The sequence below is a fragment of the Selaginella moellendorffii genome, unplaced genomic scaffold (assembly GCF_000143415.4).
Source record: "Selaginella moellendorffii unplaced genomic scaffold, v1.0 SELMOscaffold_101, whole genome shotgun sequence".
NCBI lineage: Eukaryota > Viridiplantae > Streptophyta > Lycopodiopsida > Selaginellales > Selaginellaceae > Selaginella > Selaginella moellendorffii.
This window is the reverse complement of record NW_003314362.1, coordinates 523,325-534,408: the sequence shown is the minus strand read 5'-3', so window position 1 is coordinate 534,408 and position 11,084 is coordinate 523,325. Positions and strand designations below refer to the sequence as shown.

At 42.5% G+C, this 11,084-nt stretch overlaps 3 protein-coding genes across 4 annotated transcripts; 2 read left to right on the top strand and 1 right to left on the bottom strand.

The window, feature by feature from the left end:
- Window positions 1–1,074: 1,074 nt before the first annotated feature.
- On the bottom strand, window positions 1,075–3,324 carry LOC9629345. Of its 2 annotated transcripts, none has more exons than XM_002989779.2 (12): window positions 3,213–3,324; window positions 3,091–3,152; window positions 2,978–3,034; window positions 2,865–2,912; window positions 2,715–2,819; window positions 2,547–2,654; window positions 2,419–2,490; window positions 2,322–2,372; window positions 2,203–2,265; window positions 2,023–2,147; window positions 1,849–1,957; window positions 1,075–1,795 (listed from the first exon to the last, which is right to left on the bottom strand). In XM_002989779.2, exons 1-12 carry the CDS (start codon window positions 3,259–3,261, stop codon window positions 1,076–1,078), a joined length of 1,569 nt encoding a protein of 522 aa, XP_002989825.1. In that variant the 5' UTR covers window positions 3,262–3,324; the 3' UTR covers window position 1,075. The 2 variants fall into 2 exon arrangements, with proteins under 2 accessions (XP_002989825.1, XP_024519393.1); XM_024663625.1 differs by having other exon boundaries at window positions 2,978–3,025.
- A 25-nt stretch (window positions 3,325–3,349) lies between these two features.
- On the top strand, window positions 3,350–5,380 carry LOC9629344 (pentatricopeptide repeat-containing protein At2g13600). The gene has a single exon (XM_002989835.2). It carries the CDS (start codon window positions 3,350–3,352, stop codon window positions 5,378–5,380), a length of 2,031 nt encoding a protein of 676 aa, XP_002989881.2.
- A 56-nt stretch (window positions 5,381–5,436) lies between these two features.
- Window positions 5,437–7,408, top strand: LOC9629015. The gene is made up of 13 exons (XM_002989834.2): window positions 5,437–5,481; window positions 5,553–5,646; window positions 5,717–5,782; window positions 5,848–5,943; window positions 6,061–6,144; window positions 6,195–6,310; window positions 6,366–6,467; window positions 6,524–6,631; window positions 6,691–6,750; window positions 6,809–6,929; window positions 6,989–7,063; window positions 7,116–7,154; window positions 7,209–7,408. The coding sequence occupies exons 1-13, from the start codon at window positions 5,453–5,455 to the stop codon at window positions 7,308–7,310; spliced, it is 1,092 nt and encodes a 363-aa protein (XP_002989880.2). The 5' UTR covers window positions 5,437–5,452; the 3' UTR covers window positions 7,311–7,408.
- The last annotated feature ends 3,676 nt before the right edge of the window (window positions 7,409–11,084 follow it).

Sequence of the window (11,084 nt, the reverse complement as noted above, 5' to 3'; positions counted from 1 at the left end):
TAAGTTTAAAGCATATTAAGAGCATAAAAACAAGACTAATACTATTTTAAACCTTTTATGAGAAATAAGAAAACTGAATAAACCGAATCTAAAATATATAACTGGGAATACTATACTTCTTCACTATCCTTTTATTTAAAGTTTCCAATTGAATGATACACTTTAACTATGTATTTTGAAATAATAAGATCCCCCATCACTCATCTCTTCAATATTATCACCCATGGATGCAAAGGTTAATACACTATTGTAATTTCTTTTATATTCCTTAAAGTTTTTACAAAGATATTTTCTTTCAGTAAATCACGAATTAGTGCAAAAAAATCTAAATTTTCTGTGAAAGAGACACGACCACCATGACAATATTAAGACTAAGTTTTTGTGTGAAAAAGAAAAGCAATACAATGCACACAATATTTTTCCATATTGTAATCTCCTTCACAAACATCATTAAGATTTATGTTGATACAATTTTTGAATTTAAATTAGTTTTCTCATTAACAATCATTTCCTGCTCATTGTTCTAATAATATCAGTGCTTCCATTTAGAAATAAATTAACTTTTTTTCACTTTCAGTTCTGGACCATTATTGTTGTGAGGAAAATGATGAATGTATAAAACCAAATACCTAATACACACAAAAGCTTTAATGACCAAACAACTAATAGTCATGTATAGACAATTTTTAAGTAAGCTTATAGGCAACTTTATAGACAATTGAATAAACAAGTGAGTAAGCAAGTGATATTAATAAATAAGATTGGATGATAAGGATCATTAATTTCCCAAATTTAATAAAAGTCTTATGGTGTTTAAAATTTTTTTTTGTGACTAGTCTTACCACAAATATATGGGATTTTGGAAATAATAGTATTTTTTATTCATATATTATTTATTTTATTAGTTTTTCTTTATATATATATATGTGTGTGTGTGTCTATATGTATATATATATGTATATATATGTGTATGTATATATATATATAGATATACATACATTTACATTTGTACATCTGTGGCATTGATTTTTTTCATATGTAAGAACATATAACTCATCTTGGCTACACAATTAATTCAATGGAGAAATTCATTTTCTTGAGAATTATAAGAGTACCAAAGAAACATCACTGGAGAGGACACGTAGGAAGTCCCTGCGTGAAATCCCTCGTCTATGCCAAGTTCTTCGACAGCAAGGCTTTGATCCGTGCTAAGCCACCAGCGTTTGAGAAGAAAACCATGCCTAGTGGCGCTGGAAGTTATCTGCGCTTCGTCGATCCTCCTGGTCAGATGACACAGCAGCAGGCTTGGCTTGGAGCTCGCAGCACTAGAAAGCAGCTGCTTGGCGGTCTCGAACAGCGCGGGGAGCGCCTCTTCAACGTAAGTCACGTCTGTTCCAAAGATGAACTCGAATCCTCCGGAGAAACGGCCTAGAACCGAGGAGATCTCGCCACAGTCACCCCATTGCAGCCTCTGGCAGGATATCTTGTCCACTGGGAAAGTTTGAGCGTTGGCTTGGATGTTTTGCTGGAGCAAGTCGAGAGCTTGAGTGTCCGCGTCCGTGGTGAGGACATGGCTTGCGGAGAGCGACGCTAGCAACGAGCAGATGCCGACGCATCCACTGCCGAGTTCTAGCACGGTCTTGTTTCGGAGAAGAGATGGAAATCGTAGCAGCAGCTGGGACATTGCCAGGGCAGATTCCCACAGCATTAGTCCTGTGCTCTTGCATGTGTGCTGGTGGCTGCGGGATATCGACTTTGCAACGATACGATAGTCCCCAAGCTCGACCGCAGTCTCCTGGAACGAGAAACTAGATAGTACCACTTTTGATTCGAGTGTTACGAACCAACCTCAGGAACTGGTGCCTCTATGAACAAGTCCTCTCCCAGGCCATCTAGCGAGCACGATGCATCTTCTCCAAGTTCTTCTTTGAGAACAAAGGCGCCTTGAATCCATTTCCTGAAAGAGAAGTACACGAACAAGTTCAAGTATCGTCGTAGGAAAGAAAGAGAGCACTGTGAAACCTGTCCATAGCAAGGCCCTTGGATCGGTTCTCCACGACCTTGCAAACGACGTCGAGCGCCTCCACTGCGAAGCCTTCTTTCATAAAGAGCTCGGAGAGGAAGTCTTCGGAAAAATAAAACGCGCGCTAAAGCCTCATGTCAGATGCGTGCAAAAAAAAATCGATATCAATGTTAGCATACCGTGCCATCTCCACGCACGAAAAAATTCTCACTAATCTGCTGGTCCTTCTTTCTGAATCTTTCCTGCATTCAAGAAGGATATCAGTGTCTCCCAAGCCAAACTAGTTCCAGGCGCTCACCTCGGACAGATCTCCTACAGCATAATCCCTGAAAAGAACATGTCCACCAGGCTGCACAGCACTGTGTCAAAAACTTCACGTTTCAAGTTTTATCGACCTTGAGCACTCTCTTGATGTTTGCCAAGACACCAGACATTCGATCCGGAGATACTGCTGAAAGCATAAACACCTGCAAATAGAAAACCAAGCCTCAATACTTCATTGTTGATCGCTCAAAAACTTTACCAGGGTCACAATGTCAGCTGACGAAGAAGGCATGTGTTCCGTCAATTGTTCCGATGTCACGTCACAAACAAAAGCATTGGCCCGACTGTCGGTATAGTCGCTGTGTGCCTAAGACCAAAAGGAGAGAAGTTCCTGTAGTGGACTGGAAAGAAACCAAAGTAGCCGAACCTTCACAATCTCAATCGCTCGAGGAGAGAAATCGCATCCATGCACAAATATGTGGGGGTACTCCGCCAGCAAAGGAAAAATCGTGTTGCCTACACCACAGCCAACCTACTAAAGAGTAATCGAGAATGGATGAAGTAAATCACTCCATACCTCAAGCACAACTCCAGCGCTAGAGGCATTCGGGGTACGCGATGAATTCTAGAAAGAAAAAAATGCCAAGAGAGTGAGAAAAAAAAAGGAGAACCTACGCACTAGAAACTTACCAAGTTCGTGAAATAGTTCCCCCATTCTTTGTCCAAGTAATGTCGATCCTTGAAAAACTATTGCCCTGTTAGCGAGAGGAGAAGAGAGAATCGAGAGAAAAGAGAGTCATTACTCTGTTCTCATTGCGCTTGTAGAACTTGTCCCAGTAGCGCATTGCCTCCCTTTCATACTTGTCTGCAAGAAATCGGACCGATTGATCACAGGACAATCGATCGAGCTGCCATAGATCCATACCTCGCCAGAACGCCGAGACGAGCTGCGACTTGGTGGGATAGATCTGCATCGCCAGACGCAGTGGCGCAGGCGCTGGCTCGCCCAAAATCCTGGACGAAAATGATAAACCCTAGCGGCCCTGGAAGGAGGAAATAAAAATGCTAGCTGGGGGAAGGAAATATGGAGAGACAAGCACCACGGATCATTCTCACTGGGCGGCTCTTCTTCGCGAATGCAAGAGCTTGCCCCAGGCGAAGAAGCTCCACGCCGAGATCATCGATCACGGGCTCTCTAGCAGCACCTATCTCGCCAATCTTCTCATCCAGCTCTATGGCCGATGCGGCAGCGTCGCCGATGCATCCAGCGTCTTCTCCTCCATGGCCGGGAATCGCAACATCTTCTCCTGGAACATCATGTTTACCGTGTTTGCCCAGCAAGGGGATCTTGGCCGCGCCAGGGATCTCTTCGATCGCATGCCCGATCGAAACGTCGTGTCCTGGAACGCGATGCTGGCGTGCTACGCGCAGTCGAGCCAGATCGCCCAGGCGGAGCTCCTCTTCCGCAAGATGCCGCAGAGGAGCCTCGCGTCTTGGAATTCGATGATCGCCGCCTATGCCCAGAACGATCTCCCGGAGGAGGCGCTGGAGATCTTCACGCGCATGGATCTCGAGGGGATTTCTCCGGACAAGATCACGTTCGTCAGCGCCGTGAATGCGTGCTCCAGCATGAAATCTCTCTACCACGGCAAGATCGCGCGGATGAAGATCCACGAATCGGGGCTGGAATCGGATGTTTCGGTGGGCAATGTTCTCATCACGATGTATGGGAGGTGTGGATCCATCCAGGACGCGAGAGATTGCTTTGACAAGATCAAGGATCCAAGCGTGGTCTCGTGGACAGCGCTCCTTACAGCATATGCCCAAAGGGGGGATTTGCAAGAGGCGGCTATGGTGTTCGATCGAATGCCAGTGAAGAACGAAGTCTCCTGGACCGCGATGATCACAGCGCACACCCAATTCGGCCACGCCCAGCAAGCGATCCTTCTCTTCCGGCGAATGGATCTCGACGGCGTCTATCCGGACGAGGTGACCGTGGTGAGCGCGATCGATGCTTGCGCCCATCAGGGCGATCTCGCCATGGGAATCGCGGTCCACAGCGATCTTGCGAGCAGCGGCGGGATCGAGATCGAGGATGCCGCGGTGGGGAATTCGCTGATCAATCTCTACGGCAAGTGTCGCATGGCGGAGGAAGCTCTGGAAGTCTTCCAATCCATGCGCTGCCGCAAGAACGTCGTCTCCTGGACCGCGATCGTCGCCGCGCTCGCCCAGAACAAGCGCCTGGATCAAGCCAGGGATCTCTTCAATCGGATGCCGATTCGGAACGTAGTCTCCTGGAACGCGATCATCACCGGCTACCTCGACGACGATCGCCCGCCCGACGCCATCGATCTCTACTACCGGATGCGCCAGGAGGGCGTGCCCGCGGATCGAGTGACATTCGTGGCGATGCTCGAGGCCGCCGCCTCCATCACGAATCTCGTCCTTGGCCGAGTCATCCATAGCCACACCCAAGAAGAAGGGATCGATGGGGATATTCTCGTCGGTACCGCGCTGCTAAGCATGTACGGCCGGTGTGGCTGCACGGAGATGGCCATCCGTACGTTCCACGGTATGCCGCCGCGGCACGACGTCGTCGTGTGGAGCGCGCTCATTGCCTCGTTTTCACACTGTGGAAATGGCGGGAAAGCACTGGAGGTGTTCCACGGCATGCTGCTCGACGGCATACTGCCCAACGGCGTCACGCTTGTTAGCGTGCTCTCCGCGTGTAGCCACATTGGCGCCGTGGAAAAGGGCTGGGGTTTCCTGGCGTCCATGAGCTCGGATTTTGGGATCCAACCCTCGGAGGATCACTTGGCCTGCGCTGTGGATCTGCTCGGCCGATCGGGGCGCCTGGCTGAGGCCGAGGAGTTTCTCCTCGATAAGGATGAAGAAGGGGGCGGCCGCGGCTGGAAATCGCTGCTCGGCTCCTGCCAGGGAGATGTCGGCCGCGCGTCACGAATCGCGGAGCTAGTCCTGAGGCTGGATCCGGTGGATTGCTCGTCGCACGTCACGATCTCCAACATTCTCGCGTCGGCATCGCCGGCTCTAGGGTTTAATCCAGGAGGAGGGAAAAACGTGGCAATCTTTTAGGGTTCTTGGTCAGATTTGCTGATGAGATTCCAAGCTTGGCGAGCTGGGAATTGATTCCAAAGCGCGGGGCGCATGATCGGAATGCCCCCCACTGCTCGCAAGTAAGTGCGTGTGTGCTGCCAATTCTCGATCTGTGTGTGATGACTCGCATCTATCATTCTTCTCCTGGCAGCGTGCTTGTCAAGCGAAATGAGTCGCTGCGCTTGATCATTGCGGCTTTTTGCGGGATTGTGGTGGGAGTCTTCGTCGGTGTCTCCTTCTCCAGGGTAATTCTCCATCTTGATCTCGCGAACTTTGACTCTGGCTCACAGCTTTCTCGTTTTCTTTCTTTTTCAGTCTGGCTTCTTTTTGTCCATGAGAACTCTGGTGGAGGAGTGTGGCCGGAAATCCTTGTTTTGCAAGGTAAGAGAGCGACTCTAGATCTATCACCATTTTCACCAGAGCTTGGTTTTTTTCTTCTTTTCCAGAACATCAAGCCTTCTGGTACAGAGACTCTACCGCCGGGAATTATAGTTCCACAGACGGATCTTTTGTTGCGAAGATTGTGGGGAGATCCAAATGAGGTACTGCGCTCCAGATCCTTTTTTTTTTCTCCTCCATGCATGCGTACCAGTTCCATCTGAGATAAAAGTAAACGAAGTTGCTTTACCTGCTTTTTTTTTTCTTTCTCTTTGTTGCAGGATATCGTCCACAGGCCCAAGTATCTACTGGCAGTAACAGTCGGTTTTGATCAGCGGGAGATGGTAAACAAAGCGGTCTCAAAAGTAAGCCTTGCTCGTTTCTTTCGTTCAATTAACTCATTCAGCGCTTGCAGTTTGACAAGGATTGGTTCGTCGTTCTCTTTCACTACGATGGACGAACTGATGGATGGGATCAGTACGAGTGGTCTCAGCGCGCTGTACATGTGAGCGTTAGGAAACAGACGAAATGGTAACTTTCTTCGGGTTAAAACTTGGCCCTGTCACATCCTGCTGTTGCTTTCTAGGTGGTATGCCAAACGATTCTTGCATCCGGATGTGGTTGCGCTGTTCGACTTCATATTTATATGGGATGAAGATCTGGACTTGGAACACTTCGATGCTCAGGAGTAAGCTAAAGAGCTACAAAGCTTGATCAATGGTTTGCTGTTTTTCTTTTCTGCAGATATGTAGACCTTGTGAGAAGATACCAACTAGAAATATCGCAGCCTGCCGTAGACGGGGTTTTGACTTGGCAAATGACAAAACGTAGGGGTGACGTTGAGGTTCACAAGTGCGTCTAATCCAAATCTGGATTGTGTAAAATCATTGCTTGATGTTTTTTGCTCGCAGGGACGCTGAGGAAAGGCCAGGATGGTGCGGAGACGGTCCGGAAAAGCCACCTTGTGCTGCGTAAGTCTTGGCTTTCACTTGGACATAGATTTCTATTTCTTAGTGTTGTTTCTGGCAGATTTGTGGAGATCATGGCTCCGGTGTTTTCCAGGAATGCTTGGAGATGCGTGTGGCATATGATACAAAACGATTTGGTACACGGTTGGGGCCTCGACTTCAATCTTCAGAAATGTGCACAGGTTAGTTCTAGTGTATTTGACTTCCAGGCTCTTACGTTTTCGTTTGTGGTTACATACAGCCGGCGCACGAGAAGATTGGAGTCGTAGATTCACAATGGATACGGCACAAGGGTGTGCCTTCTTTGGGATCTCAGGTAAAGAAGCTCAAATCTTCTCCTTAGTTCTTCAATCAAACTTTTGCTCCAGGGGCAAACGGTGCAAGGAGGCAAACCACCATGGCAAGGGGTATGGCCTTTAACTTCACTAGGACTGCTTTTAACAACGTGATTGCATTCGTAGGTGCGAGAGAGATGTAGGCTTGAGTGGAGAATTTTCACGGAGCGAATGAAAGATGCCGAGAGGAATGCCACTAATGACCTCCATCGCCATGGTATTTTCTAACTGGCTATCAAATTCTTTTCAGAGGCCACCAATTCTTTTGTTGGCAATTGTTCCCATAAATAAGTAAAACTAAAATTTAAAACTAAAGGTTATAACCTTATCATTTTCTTTAGGATTTATATTTTAAAAGATGTAATAATATTAAGTTTTAAATTTAATTAAGTATTAAAAAAATAGATGTGAGTGTAGAATATAAAAATGTGCACACAACATCCCTAATTTATATATAAGAGGGAATGGTTTAGATTGAAATCAATATAACAATTATCAAAATCTCATTATGCTAATATTAATATAAAGCATTGTATTTGTAAATTTGGACTTCACATCATCCCCTTATCTTGGAATGATGAAAAACAGTTAAGGTTTTATTGTGGATGAGCCAGAATCTGGAAGAATATTAGGAAAAGGCATTAATAGATTTGTAGATGATGCTATTTTTTCCTTATCTTTTTATATGAAGCATTTCAACTGTTACACATGCATAATTTGTAGAAGATTAGTTTGTTAGACATTATGCTAAGCTTTATAAGTTTACAGTCCAACTTGCTACAACACCTAATACAGTTTCTTCCCCTAAAAAAAGAACCCCTTAGACAAACCCCATATTGTAAAATTGGGAAAATGGACTAACATTAAATCATCCACTTTGTACTTTATAAGTGAACAATGATGGGAGTTGTTGTGATGTTGTTGTCCCACTATGTTCAATAAACTTTATTCGGATAAGTGAAAAAATCTCATCAAGTATTAATCCCAAGACTTAACATTGACAGTTCGTGACAATCGCAAAGGTAAATTCAACTCCATTAATAGTATTAGATTATGACTATGTATGAGTTTATATTATGAAGCACCAATAAAACTTTGCACCATTATAATATATGCATACCAAAGAGACGGCAAATAACCATCTCAATCCAAATACTAAAAGTTCACATACTTCACGATTATCCTTTTGAAAATGCAAATGAGTTATTTCACCAAACCATTTGATTGTGGATGATAAACACTCGTGAAAGTGTGGCATATCCCCAACCAAGACATCAAAACATGAAATGCCTCAACTATAAATGCGAGACCATTAGCCAAAAGAATTCACTCCAAATAAGAATGTTAAAACACGATTATGTTTACAACTGTTATTAAATACTTCTTCCTCAATCGAGTAACAAAAGCATTAACTTCCACTCAACAAGTTAAATAACCAAAAGCAATAATAACATATTCATTGCTAACAGTCGACCATGGAAAAGGCCTCATCATATCAAATGCCAACAACTCAAATGAATGGGAAATTATAAGTGACTCTAATTATCCTTCTGTAGCACAAAAGAGGAGTATTACGAGTTTAGCACCAAGTGCATCTACACATATACCGGATAACATTACATTGCATCTTTGGGTAATAAAAGGACTTATGTAACTTCTCAGTCACATGAAGATATCCCATATGTTTACCAAGAATAAGAGAATCATGGTAGGCATGAAGAAAGCATAAAATAAAGATTGAAAGTACCACCAGCCATAAATGATCATCAAGATTTATCCCTACAAAATAAAGAAAACTATTCACAAGGCGATATTGTAGCACACGTGGTTCTCACCCTTTATCTTATAGTGATTTACCATAGGATAATTATAAAGTGGAATTTAAACCCTCTATATGCCACATGTCTCAAGCCACATGCCATATGCCACATGTCCAAGGATAATGGAGTGAAACCTGAGTTTCAAAGTCTTGGGCTATTAAATGGAGTAGAGCCAAAACCTCAAGCTTACAAGGAACCAAAGCATGGAGTAACTCATGTGCACTCAACTCAAGCAGTGAAGGGACAAAAGCATAAGATAATATAAAAACAGTCTTAGAGCATTTAACATCTTAATGCCAAAACTAACACATAAAATAGAGCCAAATGAAATCTAATGCTATTTCAACATACTGGTGGCTTAATACAAGGATATGGATACTCTACTAGCTAGCATAGTATGGAATTTGGGTTTACACCCAAGTTGAACACAAAACAAGAATAGACACATAAAGTGGGAGTTAAATTATGCCTCAAGTTGGTCAACTATGCCTGACTTATGCATTATCTTTATTATACATCTGAAACCCCCCATAGCTCCCATGGAGGAATACACACTTTAGACTTTCACCCTTAGTACCAAAAGTTAGGATATATTTAAAACTTATTAAATATGAATTATGAATTTAAATATGGAACCAATACCATTATAGTTAGGAGAGAAACACATAGGAGTTCCTACTTTATGTTCATCTTATTAAGTATAGATCCTAAAACCAATTTATTAACACTGAGGTCATAAAAGGAATCAACAATACTAACCTTCTACCGTTATGATAATAAGGAAAGAATATCTGAAATGATTAGCTAACAAGTAATTTTTGATACCCATAGTCACATTCGCAATAGATATTGAAAATGTAAATGCCAAAATGACAATTCATCAATAGTGATATAAAATTCTTAAACCTATTGCAAAGCCTTTGAACCCACAATCCAATCTTTTAAGCCTCACGAACCTCATCAAGAGAAGGTAAATCTTGACACTGAACATCAAATACAATACCTGCCAATAGCACGGAATTATAATCCAAAAAATCTATAAATGCTAGAATAATAGGCTCGTTAGAAACATGAAAAAATAGTAAAGAAGGAAGAGGAGCTTAAGAAAAAGCATTAGCATCATATATAGAATTCTCTGAATGATGAATAACATCAAAATCATATATATATAAAGTTTTAAAACCTACCAAGTAGTATAACCAACTAAGTTCTTCCACTTTAATAATGAAGTAATTGCAACATAATCACCTTTTAGTAATATCTGAGAACCATATAGATATGCATGAAGTTTCTCAAAGCCCCAAATTGCTATTAAACACTCATTCTTTGTTGTGGAGTAGTTCATCTCCATTGCTTGTAATGTACAGTTGATATATACAATGGGATAGCGCTGATTAAGCACACTCGGGCTTTTTTGCATTAACATACCTTTAAGACCAATATCAAAAGCATCCACATAGAAAATAAAAGGCTGAGTGTAGTTAAGATATGGCAAAATTGGAGGAATCGTCAATAGATTTTTGAGATTTATAAATACCTGCTCATAGTCCACAAATTAAATGAAAGACAACGTTAATGATTTTAGCAACACTTGCAACAGTGCAATGCAATTAGAAAAATGATTAACAAAATGACCAAGATATTACACCTTGCCTAGAAAGTGTTGCACATCATTCACACACTTCTGAATAGAGCACTTAAGAACAGCCACAAGTTTGTTAGGATCAACTTACAAACCCTCATAAGAAATACAATACCTAAAATAAGTCATTTCCTTGGACCCAAATATGCACTTCGATTACTTCAACTTTAAACCAACTTCCCATAACCAATCCAACACTTTATGAACTTCACAGATGTGTTTCTCCCACACCCCCTCTGAGTGGATCAAGGCATCATTGATGAAGTTAACAGTCACTTTTGGCATATTATAAAGAATTTCATCCATCATCTATTAAAAAGTTGCTGGAACATTGTTCAAACCAAATGGCATCACCATAATTTATATAGACCAAACAATATATGAAAAACAGTTTTAAGAATATCTCCTTTAGCCATTGGCACTTACTAATACCCATAAGTAAGATCTCCTCCGATGATCCAAGATATCAGCAGTGTGAGGAAGAGGGTATATATTTGAGATCATCACTTTGTTTAATGGATGATAATTAATGTAGAAACA

Excerpts from the sequence above, each read along its gene's own strand:
- LOC9629345 (XM_002989779.2), bottom strand. The coding sequence starts at position 3,261 with ATGCAGATCTATCCCACCAAGTCGCAGCTCGTCTCGGCGTTCTGGCGA. Across the intron at positions 2,913-2,977 it reads GGAACTATTTCACGAACTTG|AATTCATCGCGTACCCCGAA; the intron begins GTAAGTTTCTAG and ends TTTTCTTTCTAG. Across the intron at positions 2,491-2,546 it reads CAGCTGACATTGTGACCCTG|GTGTTTATGCTTTCAGCAGT; the intron begins GTAAAGTTTTTG and ends TTCTATTTGCAG.
- LOC9629344 (XM_002989835.2), top strand. The coding sequence starts at position 3,350 with ATGCTAGCTGGGGGAAGGAAATATGGAGAGACAAGCACCACGGATCAT.
- LOC9629015 (XM_002989834.2), top strand. The coding sequence starts at position 5,453 with ATGATCGGAATGCCCCCCACTGCTCGCAA. Across the intron at positions 5,783-5,847 it reads GGAAATCCTTGTTTTGCAAG|AACATCAAGCCTTCTGGTAC; the intron begins GTAAGAGAGCGA and ends CTTCTTTTCCAG. Across the intron at positions 6,468-6,523 it reads GAACACTTCGATGCTCAGGA|ATATGTAGACCTTGTGAGAA; the intron begins GTAAGCTAAAGA and ends TCTTTTCTGCAG.